This window comes from Erithacus rubecula, assembly GCF_903797595.1.
Source record: "Erithacus rubecula genome assembly, chromosome: 2".
In the NCBI taxonomy this organism is placed as follows: Eukaryota; Metazoa; Chordata; class Aves; order Passeriformes; family Muscicapidae; genus Erithacus; species Erithacus rubecula.
Window position 1 is genome coordinate 67,817,099 of NC_136685.1, and position 25,669 is coordinate 67,842,767.

The window sequence follows — 25,669 nt, forward strand, 5'->3', positions numbered from 1 at the left end:
GGATAAACTAAGTCATAAGACAGCTGTTTCTTAATTAAATCTAGCAGGTATCTGCAAAATCAAACAGCTACTAACCACTGAATTACAGCACACAGACTCCCCAGCCACTGCTCTCAGAAGAGTTGCTCTTCTTTTATCATTTTTTAATTTTGGAAAAGCTTTAGTAAGGAAGCAAGTTAATTTTTCAGGGTAAATGAATATCCAAGGCAAAATAACTGTCAAACTAGCATCTTAAAATTATCTTAATCTTCAGTTTCCAAAATACACCTGAAATTTAAGACCTCCCTGACTTTGGACCTTCCTTCATAGTATGGGGCATATTACACATGAAACAGATTTAGACAGAACACTTACAGTCTATATTGCTAATACATTGTACAGAAAGTATAGAAAAAGGAGAACTCGATGTGACTCATACTATATATGTTTCTCAGGACATGGTTTTTTCATATGATTGTGTAAATTCCACTTAATTTAACTCAGAAAACCATCATTTGAAACAAAGCTATGCTAGAAGTTCAGGATATCTAAGTATTTTATTTCTATTCAAAAGGAATTAATTTTTACAGAATACAATTTTATACACGTGGTATTGCTTGGTTTTGTTTGTCTTTATTTCATTTTTATTTCAGATCTGAGTCCCTAATTCTGCTCATTGGTATCCAGCAATGTTGTATGTCAAAAGAATTCCTTATTTCATATCATTAAAGGGCAAAAATAACTTCCTGAACTGTATTACTTCAGTATTTTCAAATGAGGGGATATTCAAACATTCTTGCCAAAAAGACTATGGATGTCAAAAGACAGGTTGGCACTGAAGCAAACTGGTTCAGTAAGAAGCATCTGTTCTTCACAAAGACACTTTCTGGGTTTTTTTACAGCTATAGCACATATACACTGCTTATCATGGGTTTAAAATTTAAGTGATATGACTGACAAATTTTATATGGTATGCTAATTTTGAGTGAGCTTGCTTCAACACAACATTGGAAAGCAATTATTTTTTTTAATTGACCCACTTAACATACAGTGTCCTGCTAAAGGCAATTCTGCCTCTTGGAAATTCAAAGGAACCCATCCTCAAAGCAGCAAGTAATGCTTTGGGTTGTGTTCTTCTGTTTGCTCTGGTTTTGTTTTTTTTATAAAGATATCTAATAACTTAATATTGAGATTCCTGAAAATCCTCACTTTCCTCCTCCATCCACTCAAAACAGGGCAACCTAAAACAAGGGTTGAAAGTAGAAACTACATGAATTCAGATTTAGAAAAAAAGATACTTTAAAGTTTAAATAGAGATCTTTACTACTGCATTAGTACAGTATTAAAGGTACATTATGAGACACTGTTGATTTTTCACCTTTCACAGCCCTCAAATCCAAGTTCCATAAAGCTCAGCAACCAGGCAAAAACTAAAGGCCTGTACTGAAATTGTGGACAGTCTAGAGTAAGTAAAAGTTTTCCTCAATGAGAGATTAAGTATTTACTCTTTTCCAAATAAACTAATTAAAACCAGACTTACTGCAATTAGTTAGGCAATGTTTCCACACCACTCTACAATTAAAACACCCATTGTAGGGAAGCTTGGAAAGAATTCTGTATTTCAGTTGCTCAAGAACATTTGTCAAAATAAGATTGTGATCTTCCCTTTGAGTAGGCGTCACCATCGTTCATTTGCAGTAAGCCCTTGAGGAAATTCCTCCAGCTACAGAAGTTCCTCTTTTACAGGAGGAATGAGACTCCATGCAGAGGACTTTTGTTATTTGTTTATTATTATTATATTATATGTTATTGTTTATTATTATTATATAAATACTTTATAGACATTACTTTCTCTCTAGTAGCTCATAGCAAAATTGATAATGTGCCAAATAAAAAACTCTTGCCTATATAAAAACCTTGTCTAAGTCAAAGTTACATGTTTACAATCTTAAAGAAGTATACCTCATTATCAAGTGCTCTGGAGATGCATTTCCTTTGGCATATAAAAAGTAAATTTCATTTTATCTTTTCCCCACCCTGAGCTCAACTCACTTTCATACCAAAAATATGACTCTTCTCGTAAGCCTTTTCACCTGCTTATTTAATCCTAGACTTGATTTAGTCAGAGTTTTCTTGGCTAGGAAATCTCATACTAAAGTAACACCTCCAGAAAAACAAAAAATAAACAAAAAACCTGAACAGGAAGGCCTGTTACAATTGCTCCCAGAGTAAAAAGAGGAAAATGGTTGGTTGAGCAGTTGCTGGAGGGGCCAAAAACAGACTTATGTTCTATAGCAGGTTGAGGCAAGTGAACACAGTAGCTGGTGACCCCACGGCAAGTAAAAAAAAGAAGCCTCTACTCCCTGTAGGAGGACTATAACTCAAGTGCAGAGGAAGAGACCTGACAGCTCCTGAGGCACACAGCTCAGCTCTAGCACTCTGTATGCCTACTGCAGGCAGAGCAGACCACACCACATACTGATCCACTTCTGTGAACCAAAATGGAGAGGGAAATGCAGAGGGCAGAAGAAACAGTAGATAGGAAGTATGTAATGATACTGCAATCTTATGGGTGATCAGTAAACTGTAATATCACTATGCTGATATTACAGTACATATATAATGCCACACCTAACACTAGCCAAAAGTCCAAACACTGCCATTTGTGACATTTGATGAGAACAAGTGAAGGACAAAGGCTACAAACACTGACTTGAAAGACAAGAGTTTAGATCTTGCTTTTGTCAAACTTGGCCACTACATCTTCTAGAAAGTTTCTTCACAAGACACTGCTTCTCAATTTATTGTCTTCCTTCTTTACAATCACTTAATGAAAAATAACAGCAAAATATACTTGGCAATAATTAAACTGCAAGAAACACCTGCAAAGAAGGAATCTGTTTCTTCCAGAAGCATTTCTAACAGGGACTCAAGCACACCTGGCCTATTACAGCTGCTATCTTTATCAAGTTGTCTAAAGGAAAATATAAAACTCAGGGTGGCCAAAACCAAGTTGAAGAGAGTGTAAGAGAAAACAAAGAGAATTGATGGTGATTACCCATTTAGTACAAATATATTGCAATGTGAGAGTATGGAAAGAAGATCAGTGACAGAAATCTGAGTAATAAACAAAAGAACCTAGATTTGCTGATTGATGTGTATGATTTTGACCTTATTAATATCTTGCAAGAATATGTCCCAAAATGCAACATTGAAAGGCATCCATATGATCAGCCTGTTAAGCAAGAAGAGAGATAAAAGCACAATTCCATTTTTGGAAAAGAAGCCATGATATACAGTCACATAACAGGATGAAAGGCTTTTCATTCTCACAGCTGAGGAGAACGTTCAACAGCAGCTGAAATTTGTGGTCATAAATATTAGCTTAAGGGATAAATTCAATTTAACTGATAAATGTAAACATACAAGAAAAAAATAACACATTTTAAAAAGAGCCTAGAATGCCACATCTACAGATCTCTAACTTGTTTTCTTTGGGGAGACACATGTGCATATCTTTCTTTTTCAATTGTCTGTGTATTAGCACGAGTACATTGGTAAGCAACAACTCAAAAGTTCAAAACTTCTGTATGACATAAACATACATACACACATGCCCTTCCTTCACAGCCATGCAATTGGAAAAATCAACTTACTTTTTCTTTGGTCCTTAACTCATTAAATATCTGCTGAATTTCCAATTTCCAGTCATCTTGCATGGAGTGGAAAGACTCTTGAGGCATTTCAGTCATAACTGCCCCTTCAATGGCAGTAAGCTGTTCAAGAATTAAGGCAAACGATGGTCGGATATGAGGGTCCTGCTCCCAGCATTCTAGAATTTATCAAAATCCCGTCAGTTTGTAATAGCACACAGAGCTTTTTGAACAATTACGTGAATTTCAAGTTACTTGCTACTGAATTTCAAAGTATAATGTGTTCTCTTTACCTGCAAGATATCCCCAGTCCTGTCTCAATTTACAGAAGTGACATCTACCTACTTATACTCAGAAGATTGTTTTTGTATTAATAGTAAATTTTTTTGTTTATTTTTAGCATATGAAATAGCAAAACTAGCAATACTGTATGGAAGGAATAAAAAACAGGTAGAAAAATCCATTAAACACAAGGAAATAGCCGTTAGCAAGCAATGTTTATTTCTCTCAAAAATATTTCCAAAACATTTCTGACACACAGGAAGAAACAAAAACAAAAAAAAAAAAACAAACCAAAAAACAAAAAAAAAGGCCTGTACTGTACTGTTGCTACTGAAAAACTTAAATGCACCCTGTAACAATGTATGGCTCTCTCAGAAACACATCGTGTCTCTGTAACACCAGACTTCTGTGTAAAACAAAAACATTCTTGGTACACAGCACCCTAGCAAATGAGGTACTTATTTGGCCACCTCATGATTATTTCATACCCCCAAAACATAACTATTTCAATACACAGGAAGAAACAACGTGGATACCTTTCATTAGTTTTGCAAATGGTTCAGGGCAGGTGGATGGAATGGGCAAAGTAAGCTTATTGACAGCTACTCCGTAAGCCACAGCGAGGCCATCTATGCCACGGTAAGGAACTTCTCCTGTAAGCAGTTCCCACAGCAACACTCCGTAACTACAAAAGGTAATTTTTGAAACAGTTATTTTCTGGGAAAGAAACAACAAGAACACAAGAAAACACAAACAAGTATCTGTCCAAACATATAATTAAAATTCATGAAGATTTTCCAGTCAAAGATGAATGCCTTTAAGTCAGGTCTACTTTTGTCATCGTGCACGTTTACACTTATAGCGATTAAGCAAATTGGGTGTGACTTGAAGACTGGCTCGCACTCTTATTCAAAATGGAAGCCTGAAGCCACTTCTACAGAAATGCTAGTTTCACATAAATCTGACTTACAACAGGAAGCCTGAATGACAGGAAAGCAAGCAATCTTCTTCCCACCAAAAAACAAACAAGTAATAAAAATAAATCCTCAGAAGAGTATTCAGGCCATTCCTCTTTCCAAATATTTCACAGCAATATACCTAAAGGGACATACTTCTAGTTTTGTTTTTTTTATTTTAAATAACAGTAACAGCACAGAAAATTCCTATCTTTATCTGGAAGTTTGCATTTCCAATCTTGTAAAGGCCAGTTAACTTGTCACTTCCCATTGAAGATGCAACAAGAGAAATTATTGAGAAATTATTTCATGCACACACAACTAATTTCTCCATTCTAGAAAAAATCCCAGCCAGAAAATCCAAATAAAACAACATTGTTTCCAGTGAAAGGTGGTGGCATGAAGAGATCTTTTCTCAGTGTTGGGTACAGAAGTCAAGAACCACCAGAATTCCTATTACATCAACAATAACCATAAGAATTTCTGCAATGCTCTCCACTCAAAGAAGAGCCAGGTGTTGCTTTTAACTTCTTTGGGTCTGTATGCCCAATGCTTGGCTTTTTGGGTTCAAAATACCCAAGCCCCTACAAAGGGCAGGGACAGCAGGCTGGCTGCTATGGCTCTAGAGCTCCTATTCTATCACCACTGAAATGGACAGCTGCCACAGTCATTTTTGTGGAAATGGGAATTACTCCTTTCAGAATGTTAGTCTAAAGTGGATTTTATGACTGGATTTGGTTTTTTGTTCCTCCCTTCATCCCCCACACCCCCTCCACTTCTCTTCCTGCCAGGGAACCACTACCTGTAAATACAAAGGACAGCCTGTTGCTGCTTTTGAATAGTAAATAAGCAGGCAAAGGAAAAAATAGAATATGAACATTGCTTTTGCCCCTTCTCTCCAAGTGCGCAAAGAAACCACCTGCAAGTTTTGCAAGACTAGACTGAACTCTCCAACATAAGAAAAGAACAATCTGCACTGGGGAAATGAGGGCTATGCACCCCTTAGGACTAGAAATTACACCTCAAGTGGAGTAGATGTGACAGGGAGAAGAATACACACCAGTTAAGGTTTTCTATCACTGTCTGCTTACTGAGAAAAAGTCTGTCAGCATTACACAACACCTTAAAACACCACTTTAACAAATAATAAAACAGAAAACTACACAGAGTTAGCACCAATATCAGCAGTACTTCATTATCTATGGTCTGTTTGTCTGGGAACTTTTGCATCTCATAAAATCTTAAAAACTAATGAATTTACAGTGCTAACACTTCATCAAAAGCTGAAGAACACAGTCTGCACCTGCAGCCAAAAGAAAAAGAAATTTTAAAAGTCTTGGGCTTCTTAAGAATATCCTCCTGATTTTTCTGGTCTAATTTCTGCATTTCCTTGTATACTCAAAGAAGGTTAAAATAATGAATTCCAAATTGTTTTAAAACAGCGGTATTCTGACCATAACGAATATAACCCTTTCTGTGGTACATACACATTTTATGCCTGATGGAGGAATTCTGAACTACAGCTCATCTGTGTCCTTGGAGAAAGCATAAAAAAAATCTCTCAGCAAGTATAAATTGTTCTAAATTCAAATAATTTCCTTGTTCAAACTATTCCATATGTATTTTAGCATGAACGCTGAAGATAAGCAAAACATTAAATTTAACTAAAATGAAGTCACATTTTATAAAAAAGTTGTGTCACAATATTCACTTTAGTTGTAATCACAATTCAAGCCTTTAATCGTAAAGGGTTCTCAACAATGCCAAGAAGGTGGTTGTAAAGTTGTAAACAAACTGACACAGTAACAGCCTTTTAAAGACAGCAGTCTTAACATCAAGCACCAAGAGCCAGCACTATGGGGGAAAAACTGCAAGGAGGAAGCCTAAAGATATTATGGTCTTGATACCCTGGAGTTTGTGGGAGGTACCAATCTCCCATTATCTAGGGAAACAACTACTTGCTAACTCTTTCACTATACTACTCTGTGCATTAAATTTCATCGGCTCACATACAACTGTCTTATGAATACAGCCTGAGCTTCTGAGAAATAGCTTTTTAAAGAGCAAAAGTCATGTCCCTTTCCATCACCAGCAAAAGGCAAAAGCCACAAGCATGTCATTGAAATACATATTTTTAAACCACAAAAACGAATACACCTCTAAAAATATGTTAAGTATTTTCACTATTAAAATTATTTTACTTCAATCAAATATGATCTAAGCCTCACTACATCTCACTCCAGTGAGATTTTACATATTTTAGGAGCAGAAAATCTGAAGGTAAGGTTCTCACGGTTCATTTTACTCTACATTCCATCTTCTAGAGCAGAGGTTACTAAGGACTGCTACATTAATCACTTCAAATTTATACAAATCTCCCAGGCAAAAGCAACTGCTAATTCTGCTGCACAGTGGATGCTTCCTGGCTTTGCCAAGTGCTTGTACAACCAGGACATGTGTTACTCGAAACATCACTGCTGAAGCACACCATCAGCACTTGGAAATCTGTGGGCATATTTGCATTTTCAGGCTCTGCACAAGACCAAGGCTGACACACAACTCAGAAATGTGTGATGATTGATGGAAGGGTAGGGTTGGAGGTGTAGAACTCTTGTTTGGGCATCTGTAAGCTTGTGCCAGAGTAAAATAACACAGTAGTTAAAGCTCTGGTTTGGAAAGTGAAAGGATACACGTACAGGGCCTGGAAAGCATTAGCTCTGCTGTGTAGGCTGACACCAGGAACCTGCAGCCTGAAAGGGACAAGACAAATGAGCATCACATGAAAATACTCCCACAACATTTCCAAGCACTGGCAGATTCTGCAAGACTAGCTGGAAGTGTGAGTTGCCTCAACTTAAGCAGCCTCAATTGCCCTTTTTTTTTTTCCTAATAAGAGGTCTGCAGATTTCATTCAGAGCCTCAGTACTCAGTATGTGTAACTGAAGTTTAGAAATTTGCTGAAACATGCTGTGTTCTCATCTTAAAGAGATTCATATACTTAAATTGGAAACCTGAAACCTTCTAAAAACAAAATCCACTCCTGTAAGCAGGATATTCTTTATTTCCTTTTATTTTAAAGAAAGAGTAAAGATAAGCAACAGAATAGATCAAGGTGCAGCGAGCAGAAAATGTTTAGAAGCTAAGAAGGTCTAGTCTATACTGCAAAACACAGCCTTTCTACTTAAAAACCTCTCCTGTTAGACTTCCATCATTGTACTAAATACTTACATTTTTACAAGAGAGGCGTGCAGAAGAGAAGGCGAAGAAGAGAAATACTGTAGGTTCCAAAAATGTAAACTAATGTTGCAGCAGAATATAAAATAATTGCACCAAAGCATACCCCCTCAGATACCTAAAATCACAGCAACAAGACTGGACAGGACCTGTAATTAAGCATGGAATACAGCTGATTAGGGAAACGCCTACACCCAACCTCCATCCCGCGAAAGAAAAAAAAAAAAATTAAGAAAAAAGTTAGAAAGACTGGAAACAAAAAGAATGAGGCCAAAGATTCTTCCCAACTGGGCATCAACTGAGACTAATGCAAATAAAATTGATTTCAGAGACAAGACAAATGAGCGTCACAAAACAGCAGTGCAGATACAGAATCATCACGAGAAAACCAGAAGTATTACTTCATGCTGTAGAATACCATGCATTTAAGCAAAGCAGGACCCTATTTAAGAATTATACAATACAGAACATGCATAAAGCAGCAGGAGAAAACAGATTAAAGTCCTTCCCTCGTTCCCCAAATAGGTGTCTTGGACCCTTCAGAGAAAACATATCAAAGAGGAAGGAAATGCAGACTTTTCAAGGTGGGGCACAGCAGCTTTTAGAGCCTATTGTGCAATCACTGCTTTTCTGCACTCACAGAAAAGAACTAAATTAATACTAAAGTTTAAATTACCTTTCTACAGTACATGTATCCACACTACACCATTCAAAAATAGTATCAGAAGTGAAAGCCATATTATTTATATTACCCACAATAACATCTTATATGAGAAATTCACAAATTTAACTCAGGGCATTTCCCACCTTCAAAATTAGAGAGCAAATCAAAACAATTCTGGGCTGAATACACTCTCCTTACTCCAGCTACTGGAAGCCAAATCTCTGTAAATGAAGAAGCTTCAACCTGGTATTAACCTGTACACACAATCACATTCCAGATTCCTAAAACTAGCATTAATTCAAGCTAACACTTGGCAAAATTCTGGTTTGCACCTTATTGTTCTTTATCAGGCATATAAGGCAATAATTCGTTGGTCCCATTTTTAAGCAGATTGAGTTTTCAGCTATCTAATATCAAATAAACCTATCAAAATGAGATCAATCAATCATGAATGTATCAAGAGCATACAGTTATTTATATTAAGACTCCAGAGAAACATTGGGTATATTAACCAACAAATATTTTAAAGACTTCTCTTAATGAAAGCTTGCTGTAAAAAAAAAAAAAAAAAATTCTTTATTTTCCCTTTTCCTCCCCCAATTTGTAAGTGATGGATAATAAAAGGTATAACAACTGAAGTACTTTAAAATGCGATTGTTTCTTAGAAGAGCTAAACTGGCCATATGTTGAGGAAATAACCTAGCAAAACACCAAAAAACCCGGTGTCAAAACCCTCAACACAGTTCCACCGAACATGGTCTTCAGCAGACAAACTTCTTACCTCCAAATATCACTTCCTTTAGAAAACATGGAGGACTTGATAACTTCTGGAGCCATCCATGCATAAGTTCCTGCTGCACTCATTTTGGTTGTTCTGTGCCACTCTCTAGCCAGACCAAAGTCTGTAATCTTGAGGGTTTTATTACAAATGTCATCATGTTCCATCTTCTCTAGCAATAAAACTGCAAAAGATTGAATTTATAAATTAATGCAATGGCAATTAAAAAAAAAATACATTCCTGTTATTATTTTCACATATAACTTGTATTGCACAGATAATTGTATACTTATAGTATATGAAAATTATTGCAATTTTTATATGCATTAAAATGTTGTCTTGATAATTTTAAGCCATTCCAAGCTACAAAACCAAAAAATACCTACAGTGTCATGTCTTCATGCAACTGTAGGAGCATATATTAAATTAGCACAAGAAATACACTGGAGATGGAAAGTAAATGAGATCATTTAAGAAAGCCCAGAATCCTAATATCCCAGATGATGACAGGCTGTCAGAAAATTATCCACTTTGCAACAAGATTCTGGAATAATAAAAACAGTGACAGTAGTAAACCAAAACTAAATGTTAAGAATTTTTATAAAAGACTGATAAAACAAAGCAAGATACACTGTGTCACTGCAGAAAATCCACTTTTAATAGTGCACTCAATCCTGGCCCCTACTCATCTCTGAAAGCATGTAACAACTGAAAGAGGTGTGGGGTACTCAAAACAACATAACCGCAGCTACAAGGAATGGTTAATAGACAAGAAGCCTTCCCCTAGGAAAAGAAGTATTTGCAAACAAAAATCTATGTAACAATGTCTCATCAGCGAAGAAAAGTAAAGATAATAATTGTTCAAAGTTTCTCATTACAAGAAATGGACACCACTAGGTAAAATTAACAGATGAGAATCAAACACGTGCCAGTCATTCACACAACACATAGGTGAACTTTGCAACAAGATTCTGAACTTTGGAATTCTTGGCATGGGATGTGAATGTTATCATTTAACATAGATTTAAAGAGCTTTTCTATAAATTCACAGAAGTAAACATGATATAGGGAATTTATATCAAAAAAGTTAGTTTATTTTCATTAAATCCCCAGGCCACAAATCAGAACAAAGTTGGAAGTTGGGAAACTATATGCCAGGGGAATTAGTTTGCCTTGGGAGTTCCCAACTGGCAACAGGCCATTGGACTTGGATGCACTCTCTTTAAGTTACACACACTGCACCTCATGAATGTTAAAGTTATAATTTTTTTTTTTCCGTTGTATCTTACAGTGCCTGACTTGTTCATGAGACATTATTGGCAGAGTTGTAGCACTTGTCCAGGAAATAGAGTTACAAGAAGAGAACTGCGTAACTGTGTTAGAGCTCACAAGGAGGGAGATGGACAGGAATCATTTTAACACACCATAATTTTAATTACATATTCAGTTCCTCTGTCACTGTTTGTGAGAGCAACTGTTAGTTTTAACTTTCTGTTAAAATGATCTCCTTGGACAAAGACCAAAAATCAAATTACAGGTAAGAAGCATAAATTTGTGTTTTCTACCTGTATGTAGTGCAAAACACATTACCCAAAAAAGCAGACAAAGACTTATCCTCCCTTACAGAGGAAAAACTGATGACCTTGCACTTGCAATTGAAAGAAATAATTCTTACTGGTAGAGATTAACTCTTACAAATATTTCAAAAATTCCAACAAATCCAGATAAAAGGAAAAGAACCCACATTCCATTTTCAATAAGCTTCTTAACAGAGCAAAGAAACGAAGGCCAAAATGGTACAGACAAATCAAGAGCTCACCAATGAGAGCCACCAGAACAGGTTAAATTCATGGAAGTTTTTATACTTTTATACTTGAATCAAAGACCTATTGTTTGCTGTTCCATTTCAAACACGTTCAGCAAAATTCCTGACATTCCTTGTCAGTCAATGTGACCGAAACCAAAAACAGTCAGTCTTGCAAAAGGTAATAACTGGCATGTGACCAAGTTTCATCCGACAAAGGGACAACATTTCTTAGCAGTTCAAACTTCCCTTTCCGGCTGGTAGCCAGGCAAACAATACTACACACACATAACTCAGTGGCTGGGCAGTAAAAATGCTCAGCATAGCTGAGTAGCACTCTGTAAGAGCTTACCTTGGAGTAGCCTAGCAACCTTTACTATAGCATCCTCCTGGCTCTTCCATAGCTTCCTGGCCCTTGCTGGCTGCTAACCTGGGAGAAGTCATTTTATGATCACCAGTTTGCCCTGTTTACTCAGCATTCCCCTTGTTTCTTTTCCCAATCCTTTAAATTGTCTTTTCTGGCTCTAATATACATGCAATGTTAAGTTGGGCAAGAGCCAGCTTAGCACTTTTGGGTTTACTTCAATATTTTTCAGACTTTTTATTTTCCACAAAGAATGAAATTCATACCTACATTAGAGCTCTGCCACTGGCAAGCACAGCCCAAAATATTTAGAGGTACAAAGACTATTTGAAAACAAAACCCACCAAAACCCACAGATTAGATTAGGCATGCAGAAATGCAGGAAAATCTTACATGCTTACTTATTTACATGTAAGTAGGACATAGGATAAGGATATTTATCTAACACCTTTTTTGTTTTTTTTTTACATAAGCAAAACCAGATACTATGTTTCTGAATTCAAAATAGAAGGAGATTAAGTTTGGTCCAAAAGTAAAACTCTGCCTTGGATTGTTACCCAAACATTCCAGCCATAAATAAAAAAAATGACCAAGTCGTCTAAGGTTGCATATGATTTCTACCAGCAACACCATTTTCAATTAAATTCTGAGTTCTTACATCTCCCTTTGTGACTCCGCCTTTCTGCAAAGAGATCAAGGGGAAGCAACTTTATTATCAACACAGAGCAAAGGCTTGGGTGCCATATAACAGGCACTCCTTGAATATATGAGACAGCACATACCCAGAAACATTTACAGCAGGGCAACAAAGAGATGTTATTTTCAATAATTCCTGAAATATAAATCAACAAGTTAAAGATAAAAGCCAGGTAAGACAGAGAGAAAAATGAAATGCTATGCAGTAAACTGGTATTAAAAGTGGTAGATAAGATATTATAGAATCATAAAGGTTGGAAAAAAGTCTCCAATATCAAGTGCAACCTTTGACCAAACAGCACCATGTGGACTAAACCACAGCACTAAGTACCACATCCATTCAATTCTGGAACATTTGCAGAGATGCTGACTCTACCACCTCCCTGGGCAGCATGGTTAGAAAGCAGTGCCTACTCTAAGAAAGAATAGACAAGCAGACTAAAAACTTTGCTTAAGTTCTATCTTAAAATCTGTAGCTATAAAGCAGAAATGAAGGAAGAAGAAATGCCTGGCTGTTCCAGCTAACAGAAGGAAAACTAGCAAGCTACATGTAGCTGTGCAAGTAGTTAATTCAATTCTAAAATACACTAAAAAAGGCTTAGTTCAGTAGGAACAGAGATGTATCCACAGAATTTTACAAAGCATAACACCTCATATGAAATGCTGAATGACTAAACCTGCACATACGTGTCCAACAACAGGAACTGAAGCAGACATAAAAATAGAATAGTTAGGATCTAGTAATGTCTTCTATATAGATAAAATCAGAAGAGTTTGTCCTTTTTGCTAGGCTAAACAAAGGTTTAGAGAAGTTATGAGAACAGAAGTTACCCGTATCCTAGAAACAGAATGCAGACCTACAGCACTGGTGTTCTTAACAACAAAATATTTTCCTAGGTGCTCTGGCTGGTTCATCTTATAGGCACACTTCTGATTAAACTCAGTTCTAGATCTGGAGGTACCAGGGTGGGGAATTTTATTGCCTCTTTTCTCCTATCTGCATTTTTGCCCTCCTTGGCAGTGTAAAGCAGAGTTTACTCCTCAGAAAAGTCACAAGACCCAACACACATTCCTGTTAAACCTAATGGTTCCTCAAATAGTAGTGCCATTCATCTTTCTTGCTTTCTGTACTATCAGTGTTGCAGGTGGAATATTTTTCTACAGATTTTATGACACAATGCAAATATTTCATGGTGTAACAGTACAGTAAGATGTTCTGCGCAGATTTAGAAACCAAAATCTAAAAGTTTGCCATGGAGCCAGCCAGTACTTCCCAAGCCTGTATTCCTCTAATTAGAACAGAGCCAATAACAATTATTTGCCACACCACTACTGTTTCCATACCAGGTCTTCTTAGTCAAGAAAGGCTTGAAAGGCAGAATTTAGGCTTGAAAAAGAAACACAGGTCCCAGGAAAACCCCCCTCAAATGCTCCAAGTTGCCACTCCATTTTCTATGTCATTCCCATCCCACCACTCCCATCTCCAAACTCTCCACTCAGGCAGTAAAGCTCTCTTTGAGGTGAACAAAATGTGAGATATACATAAAGTAGAAGACCAAATCTGGCCAGAGTTGAACAAAAACTGTATTTTCTGTTCTTTTGAGCTTGGGTTGAAATTTTACTGGGGAAAAGGAAAAATTAGAGCCTATATATGGACCAAAAAGCCAGAAATAATAGAACAGAGCACATTTAGACAAACCAGATTCCTGGGGGTGCATGCCTGCCAAACTCAGGTACAGAATGACACCCCCAGTGCTACTTTTGAGACTAAGCTGAAAGCTTAGAGAAGAATCAGAAGTATTAATTTAAATTGCAAGCACTTTGTTTAAAGCATAATTAAAGCTCGCATTCCTTCCTCAGCTTCTCTCCTTTTTTTTGTTGTTAAAATTCATGTAACTAAAGAAACAGTTTTTACAGAAAGCCTGAGAAAGGCCTGGACAGACATTTTAGGCAGCACATCTAGGAAACCTCTACCAAGAATTAACCTCTTCAATGCTACTTTTTAAATACAGGTTATTTCCTAAGGTCTTTGTTTCTAAGTACATATAGATTGTATTTCTCCAATCTTATATAGCCAAAGGCCCTATTTAAGACAACATTTCCTTTGAAATCCAAATACTTCATACAGTCAAAATCAGTTTTATTGCATGAGCAATGCATTCCAGCATTTTCAGATTATTTATTTCAGTTACCATACATATAAAATAATTAAGTTTAAAAGGTATTCTGAGAGAAGCCAAGGCAAGGAACTGAACACCTTTTTAGTGGCTTAAATGTACTGAATTCAAACTAACTTAAAAAAAAAAAAAATCATCCTGAAATACTGAACTCCATTCTATCCCTCCTATTATCTTTGTACTTTCTATTTTAGCCTCTTTATATTATCTATTTTGTTAGTACTAAAAATAAAACATTAAGCAACTTTATTTTCCCAAGTTAGTCAATTGCTACTAACCATTTGTTGTAACTTTATCTGCAGTTTGCTAAACAGGAGACTATCACAGGTTTTGCAAATATAAGCTATTTAATACCACAGCTATTTAACTTACTATGATTATAGGTAAGAATGCGTACATATCCACTATATTTACCACCACTGATAAAGTCCTTCTTAGAGAATACTATAAAGGAAACAAAGTTGCACAACTCTACTTTCAAATAGAGGTTGTCCAGACAATGCTGCTACTGTTTCCGTTCCCCCTGCACACAGTCAGTTCCCTTTCCAACTGTTTGCAAGCAAATCTGGTTCCTGTTAATTCACTAAATCAACATGCAACAAAACCAGCAGGGTGACCCTGCATCCTTACTTGGGGACTACCGGGCAGAAAAAAAACATATTAAATATTGTGTATTCAATTAATGAAACACAATAGCTTGTCCATATTAAGAGACCCACCTCCATCATTTAGAAATTTTATTTTGCTCCAATTGTAATTGGAAATTAAAATTTCAACATTGCTTACAGAAGCCATGTACTGGTTTTAAGTTGTATATTAAGTATCATAGTGAAAAAATTAGGTGTGTGAACCACAAATGAAATATCATAGAAACATGAAGTAATCAGAACTCTTCTGTATATACAAAAGATGACACCTTGCCTATGCAGCACCTCTTCTTAAATGCCTTCATTTTCTCCCATGGGCTCTCAGGATGGGTTCTGCTACCTCTGTAGCTAGTATCTGTCAAATTGTGATTGCCTCACTGGATTAAGTTCAGGGGTCACCATAAGCAGGGAATTTTATTCCTTAAGCACTGATTACATATGCAGAAGAATTTTTATTCTATGGATAAATGTGCTCCTCTATTATCTATGTCTCTTTACACCAGACATATAACTAGTTCTTAATTTTCATACTTAACTGAAAGGATCAGTTTGTTCTTAAATGCATTTGTCTAAAAAATATACAGCTTTAAAAAAACCCAAAAAACCAAAAAAAAAAAAAACCAAAAAAAAAAAACCAAACCCAACCAACAACACAAAAAATGTACCTCACAGGAGCCAACATATAAAAAAAAAATCGTGAACAAAGTGTTCGCAGTTGGAAAGCCAAAACAAGACAAGACTTGACACAAAAAAAGTCCTTGACATCATGAATTGACAAATACACACCATCTTCATAAGAAAAGTACATCCCATAGCAGGATATGCAGCAAAAGAAAAGCACCAAGGATGAGAATGACTGGGAGTTACCTGCCTTCTGGAGCAAAATGAGAGAGAAGGAAAGAGAGGAAAAGGGACAAGAGATTTCAACAGCTCCAACACACCTTGCATCACCATTTTTTGCTTCCCCTTCTCTTCTTTAATAACTATTATTAAAGCAACTTTGGGCAAATGGAAACTTGAGAGAAAGAAGCAGTTTTAACAAGTTATTGGCACAGACTACAGATGCTGCAAGTTATTTTACTGCATGCCATTTGTGCTTTACTTGCACTTCAGATAGGTCTGTAATGCAAAAAAGAAATTTCTATTGTGCTATAAGAGGAAGTACTAGAGGTAACAAGCATTTATAATTAGACATTCAAATAATCGTAATTTAAACACTAGATCAGCAGTAAATTCTGAAAAATGTAGAATTTGGATATCATATCAGCAAAAAAATCAAAAGCAGACCAGACACCAAACATCCTCAAGTTCTCTTTAATAAAATATTAAACTTGTCTCTCCTATTGAAAATGATGGAGGTGGGTCAATTAATATGGACAAAGTGTTGCGTTTCATTAACTGAATACACAACATTTAATAAGGTTTGTTTCTGCCTGGTAGTCCCCAAGTAAAGATGCAGGGTCCAAAACGGACCAAAGTGACCAAAGTGACCAAAACGGAGGCAGATGAGAAGGGTAACAGTTAGGTGGTGAATTCCTAACTAAGGAATTCAAACTCAGCAGAATAAAGTGGTTGTGAATCCACTCCTTAAAGAACATCATCTTTGTTATGACAGTGATTAATTTTTTTAAGCAACTTTATCCAATTAAAAATAAAAAAAAACCAAAATACAAGACAAAGTAAAGCTATTTTGTTCAAACAGCACTAAAAGTCTCTGTCACTATATAACACATCAGGTACAGTTTCCTTCAAGAGAACCTTTGAGAAAACATTAATTTCCTGCCTAACCCAAATTTAAGAGCTGGCCATTCCCTAAATCAATATATGTCATACAACATACAGAATTTAACAGACAATGCAGATGAGGTTTACAATCTCACAAATGGCATCTTGGGGCAAGAGCTGACAGAAGTTACCTTCCTTCAGAACTAACAATTCAAGTTATCTATCATTAATCAAATCACCTTTTCAATATTTAGTTTTAAAGCCTTGAATATCTAATTCAAATTTGGCTTGGATTTATAGTTATTTTTTGAAGTCAACAACATGACTCGATGCAGTTTGATATTTCAACCTAATCAGAACACACAGCTTCTGAGTACACGGAAGTATTTACATAGTTGGCATACTTTTCCTGATCACAGTCTATTACACTCTGCAATTACAAACTTCCTTGTTGCTTTATTTTTTTGTGACCTATCTCAAGGTGCACTTGATGTGCTGAAATTAGAATATTTAATACAACAAAAGGTCACATCAAAATGAAATAAAGTTTAATATAAATACATAAGATACATACCTAAAAAAATTAAAAGACATTCTACTTTTACAGGTGACTTACTAGCAAAGCTGAAGTAAGGAGGTGAAAGCTAATGCCACAACCAAGACAGTGTGAGTCTGCTGCCACTGAAATACTTACCTTAACCCCCTCTTCATTTATAGCCCCTCACCCTCTACAGCTTCTTCCCCCCAGACTGAGTCTAGCAACTGGGTCGTCTTGGGTGACTCAACCAGCCAGATAGCTCAGCAGAAAATGAAGCCTGCAAATAAACCAGCTGAGAGTATCTTCCTGCTGGATCTCTCCAAAGATTTAACCTGACCTACTGACCACACAGGCAGAGACTGAGATGTGTAGATTCTGCTGACAGTGGGAGGGGGCAGAAGCCTCCTCGTGCAGCTATAGCTGCCTGTGAAAGCCACACGTCATTGCTGCAACAAGTGAGAAGTCAAGCAACATTTCAGAAATAGGCCAATCATTTTACATCTAGTTTTAGTCAGAGATTTAAAGATAGGATCCAGCTTTGCTACTTTTTTTTCCATTATAAAATCACCTTTGACGAAATCTACTACTGAAAAGAACCCATTAAATAAACCAAAAACAAAAACAATTCCTATGTCCCTTTGAAGATGCCAACTGCTATGAATCCAAATTCTGGTTGTAAATACTTAGTCAGATTTAGTCATTGAGTTCCTTTAGAATCTCATCAGTTAACAGGAAACCCCTTTAACATAATTTATGTGAGGAATTTTAAGAGGTTACATTTTATAAAGAATTTTTGTCAGTTTCTTTCATAAAGAATATTTGAAAGTGTCTTGCTGTTTTAACAAACAAACAAACAAACAAAAAAGCCAAACAACCTGTTACCAAACAAAGCAGAAAAAAACCAGACAATTTTTATTTTTTTAATACAAAACTTGGGAGGAAAAAAAAAAATCTCATCAAAATACATTCTGTGGGGTAGGATTCCTGCATTCAATCCTTGCAGTCCCTCTCAGGACTGCATCTACAAGAGCTCTAATGTTCAACACCAAAGTGAAAACACTTACTTTGAAATGAGAATTTTGCAAACTTGACAGTGCTGTCCTTCTCTTGAGAAGGGAAAGCAAAACAGAAAACTGATTGTCTCAATAATTAGTATAACATTAAGCAATAAGTTAAAAAGTATGATTTTTTTCCTCCTTCCTTCCTAATACAGGAGGAAATAAAAGCAATTAGCTTTCGGAAGAACAGCGGCATCTATTCGTAATAGAAAAAAAAAAAATCGCAAAGTACCTAAACATTTAGAACTAAAATATAACTAGTTCCAAGGGTTAACTTGTGCCATAATTAACCACAGCAATGAAGAATTTACTCCTTCATTTTTGAGAGGGAGGAACGACTTATCAGCTCTGAGTTAATAGTACACCTGCCAAAACACAGATTTTAGTCACTACGAAGAGAACAAAGAATGATTATGTAGCCAACACTGGCATGTCTAGGACTGATTTGACTGGAGCTATGACCCCACACACACACAAAAAAGGTTCAAGTTGGCAGGAACCTCCAAGAAGGAAGAATACTTCTGTGGTAACATGATACAAATATGTAATTTTTTCAATTTACCATATTTAATCCATGAATTTACCAAGAAGTAAGTGGGTTGAAATTTAAACATCCATTTATTTTAAGTGACTGGATCGAAGTAGGCTTACTAACATGGTCAAGAGCAAGGTAAAAATGATGAAATATAGTTTAAAGCTGTCAATCCAGGAATGTACATTACACCAGTTGTGTTTTTTGTACTGTAAACATAGACAGCCAAGTAAATTTGGTATTTATCTGTTTATACCTATAATTTTGCTTCTAATAAGCAAAATAATTCCAAAGCTCAAAATAAAAGAAAAATATCTGCATTTTTAGAAGCATTATTACTCAAAGTCATGGAAACAAATTTCAATGCCTTAAACTTTAACAAATAATCAGAAATAAAATTCAAGGTCAGAAATTACCCTACAATGCAACCACTCCTTGCAAATGTTTATCCTACAAGGTCAGACTGTTTCAGAACTTGAAACACTGAAGCAAATTTAGAAGAAAGTTCATACTGAGTGGTAAGAAAACTTACAGATTGTGAACAAAAAGCCATTCTCTTCTAAGGTCAAGGAAACCACAAAACAGCATTCAACATCCAAATACAGTTCAGTGATGTGTTACTTCTCTATTATTTTAAGTCTGCAGAACATTTTCATGGAACTTTTAATATTTGCTAAGACAGTCCAAAGGCATGCCCTGTCTGTGCAGTTTACAATGGGGCTGGGGGAATAATATATAATTCAAAACTCAGTTATATCTCAATTTCTTCTAATGCTTGGCTAACACTACCAATGTCTAAATCCCAACACTTTGCAGTCTGTTTATTTAAATACAATACCTCATTTAGCAAGTGTTATGGTCATCAGTTAAACTTAATTTTCACTCTTCAGAGGAATGAACAAAATTGTATCAGTATTTTAACTGGGAATGGGAGATGTTTAGCTGACTGTTTTTCCAGAAACAGGTTGCTTGCTCAGTATAATTTTCAGAGGGAGAAAGGTATATGAACATATCCTTAAGTTACCAGGTTTAAAAATTAAAAAAAAAAAAAAAAAAAAAAAAAAAAAAAGCCAAATAATGCTTGAAGTCTTCTTTAATACACAAATACTAAAAACATTCCTAATCCAAAGTCTTAGACTTCAATTTAAAATGCTACTCTAAAACAGAACTCCTCATAAAAAACAGTGAAGAAACACAACATACAGACTAGAATGTGACTCCCCACATTCTCCATGAAGAGGTCACCAGAATCCCAAAAAATGAAAAAAAAAAAAAAAAAATCTGCCAAAAGTTGTAAACCAGATCACTTGTTGTTTTACAATCACAGAACAAAGAGAGAAGTCATGAAAAACCAGGTTAGATCCAGAGAAAGATCAAAGTAATATTATTCTTGACTTAATAACCCTACCTGTTAGAGATGCAGTCTCAACACCAAATAAGAAACAACTCTCTACAGTTGTCAGATGGACATAGTTGGGAAAACATTAAAATGAAAGTCTGTATTAAAAATGAGTTATAAATAGGGGTATTAAAAGTTCATGGGGTTTTAATTAAGCAAATTACATATAACTAGTGTTTCAGCCTAGAGTCTTATTTTCAGCATTAAGCACTACATGTAAATATACTTCAGCCTTGTTAAGCTTGAGGGACTTAGTTCTAAATTAATGAGCAATTTTTTCCACCTATTAATGTCCAGACTTGAGACACAGAAAAACATCAAACAGAAGCAAATTTAGAAGATGGTAATTGAGATCATTGAAATAAATGGCTACTGCAGTTAAGTCCTCATCTACAAATAAAATAACTGCTGGATATTATTCCTCTTCTGAAAGCCTAGACTGTACAAATATTGTGTTACAGAGCAGCACTTCACAAAATTTCATTTGATGGATATTGTATTAAAATCACAATGTTCCTGAATATTATTTTTAAATGTTGAAATGCATCCTTCAACTGGAAATTAGGCCTCTACAACATTTTAACACTATAGTTATTTCCACTTTAGTTATTTCTATGGTGGATTGAGACAGTCGCAGCAATCAATTACAAATTGTTCTCTCTTGAATTCCAGCATCTTTCTGAATACAAAATAGACAACATATTTATATGCAACAAGTAAATATAGCAATTGAATATTAAAACAGTCATAACACATAGCAGTGCCTTTGATGAACTGGAAACAGATAACACTAGCTCAAGGCTGCTAAGCATTTGATGCTCCCACAGAATCCAGCTAACCTTCAGGGCCTCTCAAAAAATAGAATCCCTATCTACATAGTCTAGGCACACATGAAATAATGAAAAAAAAACCAAACTGGGAACAGTATTTTATGAAACACAGAACTCTTCCATGTGATATAAGTACATTCCAAAGAAAAACTTACTGGAATTCAATGGTACACTAACTTTAAGTAGATTGTAACCTTCAAAGCAGGTCTTTTCCCAAATTAATGAAATTTTGCAATCCTATCAATGTTTGCATGAAGATGGTTTGATTCTGGTTTTCTGTGGTTTTTCATAGAATATTTATCCAATGAGGTTATAAAAAACAGCACTCCTTCCTGATTATACACTTCTAGATGCTTCAGGATGTTATGATCAGTTCTTAATGTTTAATGCAGTAGCATTATTTTTACAGCAAAGCACAAGGCAGGGCAACTGCCTCTCAGAGATGGGATAGGAACCTGGCACACCTGGCATAATTTTGAGCTCTATGCAATTTTAAGTAATTAAGAACAACATAAAACATTTAAGTGCCATGATTTCCTATATGAAGACAGCATGGCAAACTACAGCATAAAGATTTTAAAATGCTAAATAACTTCTAACCCACTATTCTACCTGTCTGATATTTATCAAAGTGATACCACATTCTCAAAGACATGATTCCTATGGGTTTTATGAAAGTCATTTGCCTTATGGCAGAGGAACTTTGGTTAGCTCTACCAGAAAAAACATCCACTTCCCTCCAAAGCTCAGAGACACCAGCCACCAGGAGCTTAGCAACTAGTCAGGCAGTACAAGCAGTGTCAAACCAATTACAGCATATGCAGCCTGCTACAGGAGGTGCCCAAGTCACCCAGCACTAGAGACAGGCACCTTGGGACAATGGAAGCCAATATCAGACTGTAAGTTCCACAAATGGGAGAGCCAAGAGGAGGAGACTGAGATGCAGAATATGTACCCATAGAATACATCCATTTTTTTTAGTTTTGTTACACCATAATAGGTGAGCAATAATTGGCACAGTGCTACTGACAGAAAAAAACTCCAAGTTTCACTGCCATCAGGGTGTCTTGGAATTTATTTTCAAATAAATTTACACTGAAGCTCAAATTTACTTAAAAGCCATTCCTCTTCCCTATAAAACTACCAAAGACAATTGTAATAGAATGTAATTTTGAATTCTCTTGGTAACTGTACAAGATTCTGAATTTCAAACATTTAATAACAGCTGTACTTGTGATGCGAACAAGTCTTAATCTCTTCAAAACAGTTAAAAGAGAAATTATGCACCTTAGTGATTTCAGAATACATAAAATCAGTTCAAAAAATGGCAGATAGGCTTAACTCTAGTTTCTTACTCTTCCTCTCCCTGAACAGCTAGCCTAACATTGGTATATAGAAAAGTTTGAGAGAAAGAAGTTCCTATGAATTCTGGAAAATGTCTCCATCTTATTTTAATGGTGTTTAATAGCATAACTTGAGCAATTCTGCTGCAAATAACCTGTACAAGCAAAGAACCAGAGATAATTTGTTCTTGCTTATCTCAAACTCCAGGACACCTTGCCTCATCAAAAGCAACTGATTCAACAGTTCTGTCAAAATACACCACACTTCCTTTAAAGGTTTTAAAATCAAATTATTTCTATTCTCTAATTGCTTCTCATTATACTAGTTTGAAGAGCATGACATTACAGTGGGTTATCCACTTGTATGTTTGATTCCTTCAGATTCCAAGTAGTTCTAATTAACATTGTCACTTCCATGGTCTTATTCAACAATTCTTGAAACTCAAGCTGACCTGACAATTTCAAAAAACAATATAAACTCAACAGCCTTCACAGAGCTGAGAGCTGCAAAGGAGGAGCTGGTGAAAGCCACAGCAAACTGAACCCTTCTGGCATATCCATCTATGACAAGTGAGCACAGAGCACTTTATCAGTACTGTGCTAGTACATTTAATCTACACATAATCAACTTTGTAATCATGGATACGTCTATGCCACATGCAAGATATTTGGAACAAATTGCAATGCTTCCTGGAAGTACACAAGGCTGCTGCACTAGAGATAAAGTGTGTTTTTTTAAAGGCAGAAATCAACCCCAGAATCACAAACCTCTGTTTTCTCTACACTTGACTTCAAAAAGTGAAAATGTGGCATACTCTAGCTGAACATATTACTAGCTTTCTTCAAGAATAATCAGGGAAGGCTGTGCTGAGTCCTTACACAACCACAGGACTTGTAACTAATGGGGTGTCCTTCTCAGAAGCAAGAAATTTGATTCCCTCAGAGCAAAAAAGTTGCACTTCCAAAGATACAGAAAAACAGCTGAGATGCAGTAAAAAGACATACATAACTATTAGTGTGTAGCCTTGTAGATGAATTCCTGTCTTTCATTTCCAGTAAAACCTAATTTTTTCCATAATCAGCTAGCATGTTTAATCAAGACTAAGTTCCTACCCAGAAGACAGAGTTAGGAATATTCAAGTATTTTCACAATTTTTCAACATCTCCTTTTCAGTTAAAGCATCTGTTAATCCAGAATTCCTTTACTAACAATGATGGCTTGAAAAAAATCAAATTTTCATCCATGATTTTTATTCAGATTTTAGATTAGGTATAGTTCACATCTTAATCTTTAATTTTAGATTGTTTCTTTAACCTAGAAAGTATATTGAGGAAACTAAGAACTGCTTATGAGAAGTTATCCTCAAAACAGCCATGATCTTCCTCAGTGAATGATCTTCCCACCACTTCAGCCACACAAGGCTTTACAAAGTACCCACAATTCCTAGGTAAATATTAGAGACCATGGTTACTATGTTTCATGTAATCGTGCATATCTAAAGCTAAAAGTGTTCTTTACACCTTTGTTTTGTCTGCTTCTGAAAAAACTGTAAATCTAAATTTCTTTTACTTGGACTCCAGAACTGAAGAAACTCTTCCTGCTGTCAATAAAATTCGAGTTATACTATACTTCCTTGTTCAGCCTTCAAAGCCAAGTTTGTTAGTTCTTCTTTCCAATATGGAAAACATTTGTTTACCTATTAATTTCCTTTACTCTGACAGAAACACAAACCTCCTCTCACCTCCCAAAAGGAGCCCAATGAAACAATAGCATTCAAACCTAGATAGTCACTGCTGTTAATAACAGCTGGCTGCTGTCATGGCTCTTCTGTTTGTGGCACTTTCTCTCCAGTCCTGTCAATTTGGCATCAGTGAAGCCCCACTCGATATTCTGTAGAGGTCCCAACTCCATGAAATTGCACAGAGAGAAGTATCACGCTTGCCTTTGAGATGTTTGCTATTGCCTGCCAACCGCAAGCCCAGACAAATACCTTCTCTGGATCAAATACACTCCTAGAAGGGGCTCCCTTTCCCTGGCTGGAAAATTTGTTCCTGCCTACTTGCTAGGGAAATAGTTTGAGAAGTATTCCTTACCACACTGTATTATGGGCAATCACTCTTCTAATGTATCATCTGAGGAACTAAAAATACTCTTCTTAACAAAAATAACTAAGCAAGAACAAAACTGATACATTTGTATACTACTCAGAGCTGCTTAAAGTAGAGCACTGAGCCACCAGCACTAACAGTGCCTGGAAAGCAGCGAGGAGCAGGTGGAATGGGTGCTGCCAGACCCCTGTCTGGAGCCACAGCCACTGCAGAACTGTTACTGGCCACGCCGAGCAAGTGCTCAGCCAACCCTGGCAGCATTCCACCCCCACCGTGCAAGACTGCAAAAGACTACAGAAAAAGAATGAAGGGAAATCTTCGATGAATGGATGAGTTACCAGAGCAGGAGATATACTGCCATGACTTGCAGTCATTTTAAATTCATGTTGTATATGGTATATGGTACCACAAATGTACCAATGTCTAACACTATCATTCAGATGGATGATCAAGAGACATAATTCTATTTAGCATATTCAATACTTCTTCAAACTTAGAAGTTTGTTTGAAGTATCTTGCTAAGATTAAGAAATACAGGTGAGAGATCTAACTAGCTCAAGTGCAAGCAGTGAATAGGCACATATGCTGAGGTTACAATCAGAATTATACTTTTGAAATGCTCTGCCATTACCCTTACACAGAAAGATGATAATGTGAATGAGCTCTCAGCAGTACCCAACTCAGCCCCCAGTGTTATGAGTTTATTTCGGACACGAACTTTGCCACTGTCACTAAACACACTGCTAGTATGCAGTAGCCCATTCTGTCTAAAGACAGCCACTAAATACTCAAGGTGCAGCAGCTCATTTTGAACACAGCAGCAAACTAAACGGGCACAAGCTGCCTACAGGCCACTTGCTAGAAATTAAGGCGTTGGCCATGACATTAAGCATCGAGAGTT

At 36.1% G+C, this 25,669-nt stretch overlaps 1 protein-coding gene across 2 annotated transcripts in view; it reads right to left on the bottom strand.

The window, feature by feature from the left end:
- Nucleotides 1-25,669, bottom strand: part of MAP3K21 (mitogen-activated protein kinase kinase kinase 21) — a 40,787-nt gene that overhangs the window by 13,118 nt on the left and 2,000 nt on the right. For both annotated transcript variants that reach the window (XM_079299326.1, XM_079299327.1), the window contains exons 2-4: nt 9,550-9,730; nt 4,451-4,599; nt 3,636-3,811 (exon numbers count right to left, since the gene is read on the bottom strand). In XM_079299326.1, coding sequence (XP_079155452.1) covers nt 3,636-3,811; nt 4,451-4,599; nt 9,550-9,730 — 506 coding nt within the window. The remainder of the gene's footprint in view (nt 1-3,635; nt 3,812-4,450; nt 4,600-9,549; nt 9,731-25,669) is intronic.